General features: G+C 36.2%; 7 protein-coding genes across 7 annotated transcripts; 2 read left to right on the top strand and 5 right to left on the bottom strand. All coding sequences in view use genetic code 12, as the record gives it.

Annotated features, from left to right (window-relative positions):
* Nucleotides 1-211: 211 nt before the first annotated feature.
* On the bottom strand, nucleotides 212-1,564 carry CORT_0H02250 (hypothetical protein; the record flags this gene model as incomplete). Its single annotated transcript, XM_003871410.1, has 1 exon — nucleotides 212-1,564. The coding sequence occupies one exon, from the start codon at nucleotides 1,562-1,564 to the stop codon at nucleotides 212-214; it is 1,353 nt and encodes a 450-aa protein (XP_003871459.1).
* A 274-nt stretch (nucleotides 1,565-1,838) lies between these two features.
* Nucleotides 1,839-2,561, bottom strand: CORT_0H02240 (Mrt4 mRNA turnover protein; the record flags this gene model as incomplete). Its single annotated transcript, XM_003871409.1, has 1 exon — nucleotides 1,839-2,561. The coding sequence occupies one exon, from the start codon at nucleotides 2,559-2,561 to the stop codon at nucleotides 1,839-1,841; it is 723 nt and encodes a 240-aa protein (XP_003871458.1).
* Nucleotides 2,562-3,262: 701 nt separating this feature from the next.
* On the top strand, nucleotides 3,263-5,170 carry CORT_0H02230 (hypothetical protein; the record flags this gene model as incomplete). Its single annotated transcript, XM_003871408.1, has 1 exon — nucleotides 3,263-5,170. One exon carries the CDS (start codon nucleotides 3,263-3,265, stop codon nucleotides 5,168-5,170), a length of 1,908 nt encoding a protein of 635 aa, XP_003871457.1.
* Nucleotides 5,171-5,204: 34 nt separating this feature from the next.
* CORT_0H02220 (Cti6 protein) lies at nucleotides 5,205-6,596 on the bottom strand (the record flags this gene model as incomplete). Its single annotated transcript, XM_003871407.1, has 1 exon — nucleotides 5,205-6,596. One exon carries the CDS (start codon nucleotides 6,594-6,596, stop codon nucleotides 5,205-5,207), a length of 1,392 nt encoding a protein of 463 aa, XP_003871456.1.
* Nucleotides 6,597-7,311: 715 nt separating this feature from the next.
* CORT_0H02210 (hypothetical protein) lies at nucleotides 7,312-7,776 on the bottom strand (the record flags this gene model as incomplete). The annotated part of the gene is made up of 1 exon (XM_003871406.1): nucleotides 7,312-7,776. One exon carries the CDS (start codon nucleotides 7,774-7,776, stop codon nucleotides 7,312-7,314), a length of 465 nt encoding a protein of 154 aa, XP_003871455.1.
* Nucleotides 7,777-8,154: 378 nt separating this feature from the next.
* CORT_0H02200 (hypothetical protein) lies at nucleotides 8,155-8,736 on the top strand (the record flags this gene model as incomplete). The annotated part of the gene is made up of 1 exon (XM_003871405.1): nucleotides 8,155-8,736. One exon carries the CDS (start codon nucleotides 8,155-8,157, stop codon nucleotides 8,734-8,736), a length of 582 nt encoding a protein of 193 aa, XP_003871454.1.
* A 1,537-nt stretch (nucleotides 8,737-10,273) lies between these two features.
* CORT_0H02190 (phosphatidylinositol transfer protein) lies at nucleotides 10,274-12,205 on the bottom strand (the record flags this gene model as incomplete). Its single annotated transcript, XM_003871404.1, has 1 exon — nucleotides 10,274-12,205. The coding sequence occupies one exon, from the start codon at nucleotides 12,203-12,205 to the stop codon at nucleotides 10,274-10,276; it is 1,932 nt and encodes a 643-aa protein (XP_003871453.1).
* Nucleotides 12,206-13,498: the final 1,293 nt, after the last annotated feature.

The raw sequence follows: 13,498 nt of genomic DNA, 5'->3' as shown, positions 1-13,498 counted from the left end.
CCACATGTGTACCAGCCCCTACATTTATTTGTGCAACAAAATACAAGTTTACACTACATAGAAAAAGACTTATACACTAGTTCTGAAGGTACAATGTCTTCCAATGATATAAATGTATTTACTAATCTTTTTATACCCGCCATGTAAGTCCATTATCTTAGCTACAGTGGTTGTATTTCAATTAAAGTTTGAGCCTTGTGGAGGCGTAGCATTATCTAATAGTTTCAAAATTCATGAACTGTTCATATATTGCTTCCAATTCCAAATCCGTGTAACATTTTTTCAAAAATGAAAAGGATTGTCTCTTCCCTTTTTTAATGCCTCCAGAGTAAAAATATCCAACACTTCGAGTATCGTAGATTTTTGGAAAATGATAGCCCACAATGCCAAACGGTAGTTGAAGGCTTAACATGTTTATGTTGTGGGTGAATGCAGAGTCAACCCTGCATTTATTTTCTCCCAAAAACCCGTAGACAAATCTTCTTGGTTCATACCACCAGTTGATAGAAGACTTGGGAAAGTTGAAACACAATCTCCGTATTGCCCTTGCTATAATTTTATTACTAATTTTACTTGAAACAACAAGCATACTTAGCCCTTTGTGTGAATAATCTTTGAGTACTTGGATATCACACCCTTCAACACTTGTTCCTTCATGCCGTACACAAAGCTGAATGAGTCTCGGGTATTCCTCATCCAACTGATGGTTGCAAAATATTCTGTCAATGGGATAAACTACCCCCACAAGGGACAACTCCCGGAGTAAAGAGGTATCAAATACCTCGCTTATCGTGTAGGTGAACACTCTCGGCCGCACATGGTGAATATGTAATTTATGCAATCTAAAATTTCCTCGACGAATAGTCAGAAGTGAATTAGAGATAATAACTGTCAAGCTGGTTAGGGATGGGATTCTGTTGATATAATACCAAGTTGCAAAGTGTTCATGGACAATAACATTGAGTGATGTCTTAATATCTGGTGGTATCTCACATGGATCGTTAAGGGCAAAGGGTGATGGAATAAACTCAGTATTGCTGGATGGATTAATAGTTTTCAACCCATTGAACATAAAGTTACACATTCCCTTGTAATATCCGTATCCCCCCAGATAATTTCTGAAAGACAGAATTACTTCAAGAACCTGAATCGTTTTAAAATGATTCAAAATGCGTTCCAAAAAACCGTGATTGTATTCATATAGCATAATATGGAGTATTTTTTCGTCTTTACACATCTGTTGTAAGCACTTCTCTAGAACATGTCTTGATACTATGGTGTATCGATTTGTTTTGATGTTATTAACATTTTTGTGAAACTTAAAACAAAGATTCCCCCCTTCTTCTCCCTTTAATGGCCACTCTTCGTAAATGCAGATGTTTTGATATATTTTGGGCTTTGCAGCGTAGTAAAGCTTGGAATGTAAAAAAGCAAGCGCTAATGCTTGATGTTGGTTGATATGAAGAAAGACTTCTTGCAATATTTCATGAGGCAAGTTCGTTAAGCAAAACATTTCTTGTGAAGTGGGGGATATGCCAAAATAAAAAGGTTGAATAAATTTCATTTCAAATCACATATCATAAGCCTTTTTGCTCAGTTGCCTTTTCCCAGGCTCGTGTATGTATGTTCTGCTGCGCTTGCCTTGATCAATGGTCATAGGCAACCCTTTGTGCTACCATATGACATAAAGTTGTGCTACGTCAGCGGCAAGTATAGAGGATTACAGAAGTATAGGTAAACGAGAAAATAAAGAGTAACATCTTTATGGGATTTACAATCCTTCAGTATATTCAATCTTCGATATGCTGATTGTAGAACAATAGTCAAGTTAATAGAAACTAGATTTTGTAAATGTCAAATTTTTCAACCTTGGCCGATTCTTTATCGTAGTGACCCACCAAGGGAACCTTGAACTCACTAGCAGCAACACCAAACTGTTTCAAAATCAAGGCTTGTCTTACATCCAATACATCTCCCTCATTGCACACCAAATATGGTTTTTCCAAAACAATTTTCCCACTCTTGATCTTAGTGGGCATCTTATATTTGTTTCTCAATGTCTCTTCCAATGAATGTGACATGGGAACATCTTCTTCTTCGGGGATTTGTCCACCTCTAGAATAAACTATACCTGCTGGAATTTCGAAAGTTATGGGCGACTTATTTTTAACTCTTGTGTAATCTTGTCTTTTGTATGCATCGAAATAGCTTTGTACAGTTGAATCATCCTCATTGGTGAATAAAATACCTGGAATTAAGTCATCAGTAGTGGATAAGATTTTGGTCAATTTGGCTAAATCAGATAAATATTCTTCTTCGGGGGTTTCACCAAAGGCCTTTTGAATAACTTTCCGTTTACCTAATATCAATTTAGAATCAGTCCAATCAGATCTTATGTCTTGTAGAACTGGAGTTCTAATATCTTTCATTTGTAATATCCAAACTTGGGAATAATTATCAAGAGCAGATCTAATCTCATCGAATAGTTTCAATTTTGACTCTTTACCCTTTTTATCAGTTTGTGATAATGTCACTAATTTAGAACGTTTAGATTTAGGCATATTTCTTGTGGTAGACTGTAGTTTGAGGCAATTCTCAGTTGATTAAATGGAATAAAAAGTGAATGGAGGGATGAGCATCGCTATAGAATTTTTTTCTTCTTCTTTCTCCAGCCGAAACAACAGCCGCCCAAAAATCCAGAAAAGTAAATCTTATGAGCTAAAGTGAAGCGGCAGGATAATTTGCAAAGTCTCAGACTGGCCGAGAAAGGAGTAGCAATACCTTTTTATCAGTTTGGTTGTTGTATCGTTCGATAGAGTGGAGATGTAAGCATATTACATAGGTGAACAAAAACAACCTCAGAGAGTCTGAAACACAACAAGACGACAACGGGTGCAAGTCTGTTACCATTTCTACAATAAATCCTTAGCAGCGTCTTATTTGTAGACTTTCAGAAATAACGAGATGGCATCTTAATCTATTAAGGAAAGAGTCAGTAGATTATAGACAGGTTTTACCCCTTTCCAGCGCACCTACTTGTAATCCACAACCCTCATACTTAAAGGCAAATAACTCAAATGAATCAACAGCACAGAGTGTTCTTTTATTGCTTTGAGTGGTGTGGAAGATGCTGTTGGTGTTGGGTGCTTCTATTTGAGCCGCAGTGCGTTGACGCCGAATTAGAAAAATTCCCCAAAACCAACAACCAAGACACATATACAACTACACACATCAAATCAAAGGCACACCATAGATACAAGTCATGTCGCTTAGTCTATTCAAAGTTAAGCAAACCTATTTTGAAAAATTGTTCACATCGAGTTCTACTTCCAATACCGATATAAACTCATCCTCTAATGCCACCAACAGTGCCAACAAAAAGATCCCTAAAGTATTACTTCTTGATAATATAACTACCTCAATAATATCGTTATCATATACTCAATCACAACTTTTATCCAATGACATCATTTTGATTGAACTAATTGAAAACCATAAACAATTATCTACGATGAAACATTTAGAGTGTATTGTTTATATCAATCCAAACTCGACATCAATCAAACATTTATTAGAGGAAATGAAATCACCTCATTTTCGTAAATATCATGTGTTTTTCAATAATGTTGCCGGTAAGAATGATATCGAACAGTTGGCGGTGGCTGATGAATATGAAACTGTTGATCGAGTGTTGGAGATTTTTCAAGATTATTATATTTTAAATGATGAGTTATACTTGAATAATTCGTTGTCAATAGCAAAGAGTGTTAATCCGGTTGTGGAACAAGCCAAAAGCTTAACTAGTTTACTATTGGCTTTGAAGAAGAGTCCCATTATCAAATATGAATCAAATTCAATAGATTTGAAGAAACTTAGTTCAGAGTTGTTGTACATTATCAATTCAAATTCAAACAACAATTTATTTGATGATTTGAATCAAAGGTCAGATACACCACCAGTTTTGTTGCTACTTGATCGGAAAAATGATCCCATCACTCCACTTTTAACTCCATGGACTTATCAATCAATGATTCATGAATTTTTAACCATTGATAAAAACGTGGTTACATTGCCTGATAATCAAGTCATACTTTCACAACAAGATGATTCATTTTATAATGAATCAATGTATTTGAATTATGGAGATTTGACTAATAAATTTCAAAAATATGTTGAACAATATAAAACTGAAACCAAACAATCATCAATTGATAATTTGAAACTGCAAAATTTGGCGGAATTGAAAAAAACATTGACCAAATTTCCTGAATATAAAAAGATTTCAGTGAACATCTTGACTCATTTGAATTTGATTAGTGGGATTGATGAACAAATTTCAAAACAGCAATTGTGGGATATTGGTGAATTGCAACAGACGATTATTTGTGATTTAGATAATCAACTGGATATCAGGAACAAGATGATTCAGGTTCTAGAGAATAAGGCAATATCAACTGTGAATAAAATCAAGTTGGTGTTGCTCTATAGTTATAAGTTTCATAATCCAACTGACTTATCATTATTCATCAGTAAATTGGAAAATGAGACTGTAGCAGCACCATTACTTACTCAAACACAATTGGAATTGATTAAGAAATTTAGCACGTTGTTCAAATCACATGATTTGGCTTTTGGTTCAAACCAAGATCAACAGGATCAGCATCGTAACCGCCAAGGATTATCGAACTTATTCACCAATAGAAAAGTAAACATCAACAATTTATTCAATCGGAATAATGCTAATCATTCAGGTAACGAAAATGTTTATCTACTGTACACACCAAGATTAAATCAAATCTTGACCAACTTAATCAAACCAGATACCGCATCTCAAGGATCAAACCCTCATCCCAATTTATCTACATTGTACCCCGAGGTAGTGAAACTGCAATATGGCGATACATCTACTGATGCAATTCAGGATTTGATTATTTATTTCCAAGGTGGAGTAACTTATGAAGAATTGCGATTGGTTCACGAATTCAACCAAACTGGAAACAAGAAATACAACATCATAATCGGTAGTGATGAGATGCTCAATAGTAATCAATGGTTAACCAAAATGTATCAAATGATATCAAAATCAAACAAAAGTGATCAATCTATAGATGGTGATGATTTTGGAATATCAAGTCAAGATAGACAAGCACAACTACGTGAAATATTATAATACTGAAAACTACACTATTTTTCTTTCTTTTTAGCTATGGAGCATATTTACCAAATTGAATCTCCCATTCATTAATCTTGCGTTGTAGATCATCTATCATGACCAATTTATCATTATAACTTACCTCTAATGCATTCTTTTCTTCTATTGTAGCTTCTGAATCAGGCGTGAATGAAAACAATTTAAATTTGTAATTTCGTTCCTGTTCGAGGTCATATTGTGTTCGTGCTATCCATTCAATGATGGCACTAGTTCGTTTACGCAAGTCATAGATCGAAGATTGGGAGCTAACGTAGCGTGGTTTATAAGGTGCTTGAATCAATTCGTCTTTATTGGCTTTTGCTGCTGCAGCTGCGGCTGAAGCTGCTGTAGATGTAGGATTAGAATTGCCAATAGTGGCAATGTTAGCAGCGGATCCTCCTAATGAAGTATTGGAGGATGATGCATCACGTTTTTTTTTGCCACTCTTATTTCGTGACTTTCTTGAATCAGCGCCTCCTCTTGAATTTGTCCCAGATTTGTTTCCACCTGCTGTAGATCCTCCAGTTTCTGAATCTTCGTCTTCATATTCTCGTTTGATCAACAGATCATTATCTACTTCTGAAGTGGTACCTGATAAACCACGGCTGGACCTTTTACGAGGCGAATAATGGCCAGTACCACTACCAGTAACGGCCGTAGAAGTGGCGGTGCCAGTGGCATCAGACTCGTCAACTGGCAATCCTGATTCTTTAGCACTCTCTCTCAATGCTTTTCGTAATTGTTTGTCATACTCGTCTTCGTCCAGATGATGATGATGGGTTCGTCTATCCTTCCGTCGATCTTTACTCTGGGCATTTGCGGTGGCATTTGTCGTTGGAGGAGACACACGTTCTCCTCGATCAACTCTTCTCCTTTTATTACCATTACTATCCATTATCTCCCCCTTGACACCATCACCAACACCAAATTGTTCAATTTTCTTTCGTTTATCATTAACTGGTTTATACAAGGTACGTTTGGGATACCCATCAGCTTTAACAAATAGATGATTTTCCGGTTTACACAACTCGCACCAATACAAATCAGGTACATCATCATTAGTGAATAATCCAACACAATACCCATGTTGCCAAACCCCGCATTTTTCACAACTTATGAATAAACCTTGATCGACGGTGATTTTGTAATTCCGCTTCAAGAACTGAGCAAATTCAGAATTGATTGTATTTGAGTGAAGCTCATCTTGTTTACAGATACATCGAGTCACTTCCCCATCTTCATCTTCTTCATCTGCCTCTTCTCCCTCCTCTTCTTCTTCCACTTCTTCATTTCCCGGTCCGACGTGGACTACTCCTTCATGGTCTTCCTCATTTACTATTCCTCGTTCTGATCTGACTGGTTTTGAGTCAATACTAGTTGATCTTCTGCGTGTTCTGCGGGTCATACAAAGTAGCTTCTGGTTGTGGTTGTGGTTGTGGTTGTGGTCTGAGTTGAGTTGAGTTGATTGCTGTTGCTGATGAAGGAATGTGGTTGTTTGTAGTTGTCACCCATTGGTAGTCGTGTGTTTTTGTTTCTTTTTTTCCCTCTAATGATGAGCCGCACAGTGCAGTTCAATGTCGTGAGAATTACTAGAGTGTCTGGTTTAATGAAGAAACGACACAGATTTGCTACTTCGATTTACACATTTAACTATAGACATTCTAAACTACGGACCCACATGCATTTATAATGATTAATAGTTCTAAGAAAGCTTATAAAAGTAGTATATGCTCATTTGCTGTTGTTTGCCCCATACCCAATAAAACCCTCACAACAAAACTTCAACCCACCAACTCACAAAACAAATTACAAACAAACTCATGCCAAAACCATACTGCCACATACTCACACCCACACACTTCACCTATAAGTCAATGACGTCTGTCATTAAGAGGGTAGATCAAAACTGCCAAAAATTACGTGATAAAACCTACGGGATGCTGTTTTTACTGGAAGAATTGTACCAAAAAGTCAAAAAAAAAGGGAAAAACAAATAGGTGTAGTGGTAATTGTGGGAGTAATAGAATATATTTTGGTATTGTAGTGTAAATTGTAGTGATGGGGACTGTCCTTTGCTGCTACCTGCGTCAACAAGAATATATGGAAATTTTAATGCTTTATTAATACCCTCGTAAATCAAAACCCCAATTGGCTTCTTCCAAAATCATTTCAATGGCAAGTTTCTCCTCCTTAGCTGCTTCCAATCTCTCTTGGTATTTATCTCGATCAACAACCGAAACCATCTTTATATCATTAACATCATCAATTTTCAGTTCTTCACTCTCTCGTAGTATGGAATCAACAATATTAACAATTTCAGTAATTTCCTTTTTAAGTAAAATCAACTCTGATATGGAAACATCTCGATCTTTGAAATGGACTATGGTTTGAATATTAGTATAGTTGATGTTAACTATTAGTTTCTCGAGTTCTGCTAGCTTGGCAATATATTTGCTATAATTTTCATCAGGGTTAGGTTTTGTCATACCTTCCTGAACCACTAAACCACTAGTGATAGTTCTTATTAGTTCTGAAAGTTGTTTGTCCAAGTTTGAACGTAGTTTGAGTGCACTTGCAAGCTTCATCTTTGTTGAAGGTTATGGTGACCTCGAAAAGATGAAGAGGATCTCAATAGGGTTTATATACAACTAGGATTTTCCATTGGGTGCAAAAAAATCGTAAACAAAATGACTCACTATGTAAAGGGAAGGGTAGAAACGTCAACATAAACATCAAGTTGTATGACTTAGAGACTAACCCAGGATTACAGAGAGTGTATTTATGGGTCACTTGGTAAACAAATCAGATTTAAAATGCATGTGTGACTCATTTGAAACTGCACTCGCTAAAAGTGTGATTTATAGACTCTAAAGACTCAGGTCAACATACTATATAAAACAAGAAACCCCCGACTCTATCAAAGCTAATCCTCAAACCCCAACTCCAACCCATCAAATCCCAAAATGTCTGATCCAAGAAACACAACCGAAACAACCGAGAAAACGTCTACACCATGCCTAGGTGAACTTTTGAAAACAGTTACAGTCTTACAATCAAAAGCTTATCACATCAAAAATATAATCTACAAAAGTTGCAAAGTTCAAGAAGGTGACACACCACCGTTCAAAGTGGATGACTTATACGAACAATATGTATTATTGATCAAGTCAATTCGTTGTGCCAAGATGCAAATCCAACAATCCAACGTCCTACCACACGGAAACAATTGTACCAACTCCAATGTCGATGCTGGAGAACATGATGATAAAGAAAACCTATTTCAAAGCGATACCAAGTTTGATGACGAAGAAGATGATGATGGAGAAGTAATGATGAAACTTCTCGTACGAAAAGATATCATGAAGAGACACCTGAGCTTGCTTGACAGGATAATTGATGATAGTTTTCCCAGTACTTCAGGTTTTCGGAAAAAGATTAAAGATGTATCACAAGTGAATGTAGTTGAATATGATACCAAGTACCGAGCATTACGTGAACAAATAGTTGATTTAGAACTCCGGATTCAGAAACTTAATTGGAAATAATACATATAATCCACTAAAATATACGTTGAAATGGAAAGACTCATATAGTAGATTTATAGGTTTGCTTCCATGCTCTAGTCGTGAATAGAGTCAAAAGTGTAAATAACTCTTTTTTACACAGTTGGACGTATATTTACGAATAAAATTGACTCCACCTAAACTCCATAAACAAATAGTTACACACTTTGGATTAGCTTCAGTTCTATCATTCATTACAACGAGCAGAGTTTACTTTTCCGGTTAATAACCAGGATTCAATGATGAGATCAAAAGAAGGTTATTTTGAATATTATATGCAATCTGACTATAGTTGAACTCTAATGGGACCATTTAGACAGACAGATAATCAATCATATACCAGGTCAACTAGCGCTCTATAGCTTAATATAATAATATTTACTACTCCTAGAAAACTTATTTGCAGCAAATTTATTTTTTATGCTTTCTAATGAGGTAGTTGTGTATTATATGCACTTTTTGAACGTTGCAACCAGCTTATTAGTACCAAATTGCTCAGTAAAAATGTTGTGATAACATACCCAAAATTAGTCTCTATGTGATACAGGTTGTTCATTCCTAACCTATTATCACGGCATTTCTACGTGATGTTTGTTATGTTGTATTATATTATTGTCTGCAAATGTCTTTATACCTCATAGCATAACTAAACTTTTTGGCAGCCAAAAATTTGTTTGAAGTATGTAACCCCTCAGATCCCCCTATTTCTGATCAAAACTCATTTTTGCCGTTTTTTACCATTCATGTTTCATCAACCATCGCCAATGTCACCATTACACCAATTACCACTCATACCATCATCCCTCATGTCTTCTCGTCAGACTAAGGTGTGCTCTCCAAACAAAAACATAGCGAGCTAACGAATCAGGTAATTAAACTTTCAGCTATTTCGTTCCCCGGAAAGACCATCTCCACTTTTTAGGGGATCACTATGGAATGCATTTGGAGTCAATGCCATGTTAATTTCAACAAATCTGCTAGTGTGATCTTTAATTGTGGTGGGACTGATGAGAGATTTGGGGACATGGAAGAGTCGATTGCAGTGGGACGGCGTGGGATTTGAGAGCTTCTGTGGGTTCTGGAGGCTATAGGTTCAACGAGCTGTGGTGGACCCTGTGGGAAAGGGTGGGGGATTTAGTGGCTGTAATGGCCTTAGTGGGATACTAGGATCTTCAATCAATGGGATGGTTAGGTATACCTCTTGGGGTCTAACCGGCAACTAGTTGCTGTGGTGAACACTAGCGGATTCCAATGTGATATTTCTAATTCTCCCACAAAAGCTTTGTTATTCTGGTAAAATGAGATAATTGTTAGTATTTTTGTTGTGTATGAGGTTTGACTTTTGTAGATTTGAACGATTCTATTTGGCTAACCATCCATAAGAATTACAGAGTTGTTCCCAAGACTTTACGAAGTTGGATTAACTATAATGTAAAAGTGTTTAAATCAACTAATCTAAAAAATATGTAACAACAATAAAACTATACTTCTTCTCTCTCTCTCTCTCTCTCTTCCCCTTCTAATGACCAACTTGTAAACTATGATCCCTATCATAAATACCTGGGTTTCTAATATATGGATCTAACTGGATATAATTGCTCGACAACGCAATATTCAAATCCAATTTATCTTTCAAATACTTGTCAGAAACTTGAGGATTGGTCGACTCAATCCATCTCTTTGTCGTTTCAAAAAATCTAACAAGTAACAAATCTCTTTCCCTTTTTAATCTGGCATATTCAGCATCCTTCCTCTTTGGTGGGAATTCATCTTTAGGTTCAGGGATTGGGTAATAACCTCTAGTTGTATCTTCACCACCTAAATAATCGGGGATCAAAGCTGGATCAACGAATTTACTCAATTCTTTGGCATCTTTAGTGAAATGGATCTTGGATGCAACAACAGGGTCTAACCAGTTCTTGATAATGTTCCATACAGTGGAGAAGATCCATGGTGCATTATGAATTAAAATGAATCCCAAAGTTTCTGGATAATGAGCTTCAAATACATCAGCAAGGAATTTAATGGTGGCGTAATCAGCATTTTTCAATGAGAATCCAGTTAAATCAAATATAATAGTACATGTATCAACTGACTCACTAACTTCTTTCAAGAATAATCTAACCCATTCAATAGTAACAACGGCGTATCTTTGATTTTGTGGCAAGGGGGAATCGGAAGTTAAATGTTTTTTGGCTTGAAACATGAAAATTGGGTTATTATTCTTATCTCTTCCTTTGATCCAGGATTTTTCTGTAGTGAAATTTTTGATAAACCCTTTGTTGGTTCCATTCAAATATGATGGACCATCAGCTTCCATTAACCAATCATCAGTAGGGAATTCATGGTATCTCCAATTCAATGATTTAAACATCATAGCAAGAGCTTTATCAGTATCCCATTTCCTAGCCCTGATAAACTTCAATACCAAATTATCAACTAAATCATTACGTAAAAGTTTAGTGAGTGCTTGGTGTATTTCTTTGTGATTGTATTGAGCCAAAGCTGCACAGAATGAATTGTCAGGATGAACATTGACTGGGTTGTTGACTGTGGCTTGGAAAAGATCAATTTGGTTACCTCCAGCAGCGCCACCAAATTGTTGTTGCTGTTGGTGCTGGTTGTGTCCATGGGAACTATTACGATGCTTGTTGTGCTTGCTGTGTCCATGTCCTCCATGGTGACCACGGTGTTTATTATGTTGGTTAGGATGTCCAATTCTACCGCCATAGTTTCCACCATTAGCTTGTTTACCATTGTTGAAAATATGGGCTGGCAAATCATCATAATCAGTCAAGGTGGTTTCAGCAGTAACAAAGGTTTCCATGGAATTGACTGAGGCAACATCATCGTCATCATAACCGTAGTCATCATTGTAACCACCAGCACTTCCGTTACCAGCAAATCCATTCAATTGTTGTTGCTGTTGTGGTTGAGCTGAACTGCCATCAAAATCATCAGCATACTCATAAGCAGCTTTAAAATGATGAGCATAGATAGCATAGTAAACTTCACTAGGAACGTCAACTGGTTGATATCTTTCTTGAGAAGATTGGGTTTGAATTTGATGCATTCTTTTGGAATTAGCTGGTGGAGAATCCTTAGCAGCGCCGGCCCCACCAGCATTTGAAACACTAGCATTCGACGATTTTTTCGATCCAAATAATCCCAATTTCTTTTTTGAAGCGGACGATTTACTAGAATTGATTGAGCCTCTAGTGTTGGTCTTAGCTAACCCAGCAGTGGTTATAGCTTGAGATTCATCAAAATTGGCAGTCGAAGTAGAAGCAACATAACATTGCTTATATGGTAAATCTTGGCTATTGATATCAACTGGATAACCAAAGTTTTTCAACATATAAGCCCATACTTGTTTAAGAATGATTTCTTGGTCTCCATTGAGGGTTTGAATTCTTTGTAATCTGTACTTGACGTTGTTATCAAATGGCATTGTTGGATAATTCTTTTTTTTGGTGTTTTATGGTAATTTAACTTGTAAGTCTAATGTAAGGTGTCTAGTTTGGTAGTTCTAAAGTAAAACTACTCTGTAGTGTATGTCTATTGCGGTGTAACGTGGTATTGTAAGTGAAATCTGAAGTTCTGAAGATTTGTCGATCTGTTGAGATTTTAATGGTCCGGTTTTGGCTTTGTTGAAAAATTGAGTCTTTGTGTGAGTTAACTTTTTCTTGTGATAATTAGCACTTGATTGCTTCCAATGTTGTAGTTTAACTCACGGTATTTTCCTATTCTGGTGATTTCTGTATCTGTTGATAAAAACAATATATATAACCTTCAGTTACAGCTGATTGCAGCAAATAAATAGACAGTAAGATAACAAAGCAAAGAGATACAAGATTGTAACAGTTATAATCTGTTGGTTGTAGGGATAATGTAGTGTAATTTTTGATAACAGATTAGTTTAGGTCTACTCTGTTGATGTTGATGTTGATTATAGGTTAGTCTGTAAGTTGGCTGTTAAGTTTGGTTGTAGAACCTGAAAAAGTTGTTGAAATTTGGTGGTTGTTGTATTTATATATATTACTCAAGTAAAGTGTGGAGAAGTAGTTAATTTGTTGAGGAGTAGTAGTTAAGGAGAGTGTGATAATTTTTCAACTGGTACTGCATACAAGCATCAGTTCCTAATTGGGTAATTAATATGCTACCATCTGTCAGTACACCATAAGAGTGAAATAACAAAGATCTACTCAACGATTGCCGGCATAGACAGAAAGATAGGCAGGGACTGTATACTTAGGCATACGGAGATCTACGTATTGCTAGTACCACGGGTGGCTACGAATCAGGAGGTTTTTGAATCATTTTTGTTGTAGCTGAGTTAATGCTAAGTTTTTTCAACATTTTTGAAGTATTTTTATTATTATACTATCAGGACATATAACTACTTATCTTTGTATTATTATTATCAGCCAACTACTGTATAGACCCATAACTTTTATTTTGTGTATATGTTGTGGGGAAGATTAAGAGATAGATACAGTTTAATATCTTGTGCTGAACAATACACAAGCGAGGGAATTTGAAACCCACCGAAACCAGGCTCTTTATTTACACGTGCAATACAAAATCTCGTAATTCCAAAACCACTGCTACTTCAGTTACATACTGTGCCACCACCCAACAGCTCTAACACTAAGGGTAACCATCTTATTGTTGAGTTCTAAAAAGAAAAAAAGAAAAGAAACGGGAGCGCGGTATACAAAACATCTTTCTCCTCATTTGCAAT

Source organism: Candida orthopsilosis (genome assembly GCF_000315875.1).
Source record: "Candida orthopsilosis Co 90-125, chromosome 8 draft sequence".
Lineage (NCBI taxonomy): Eukaryota > Fungi > Ascomycota > Pichiomycetes > Serinales > Debaryomycetaceae > Lodderomyces > Lodderomyces orthopsilosis.
Note: the sequence above shows the minus strand (reverse complement) of the source record. Positions and strands in the feature narration are given on the sequence as shown.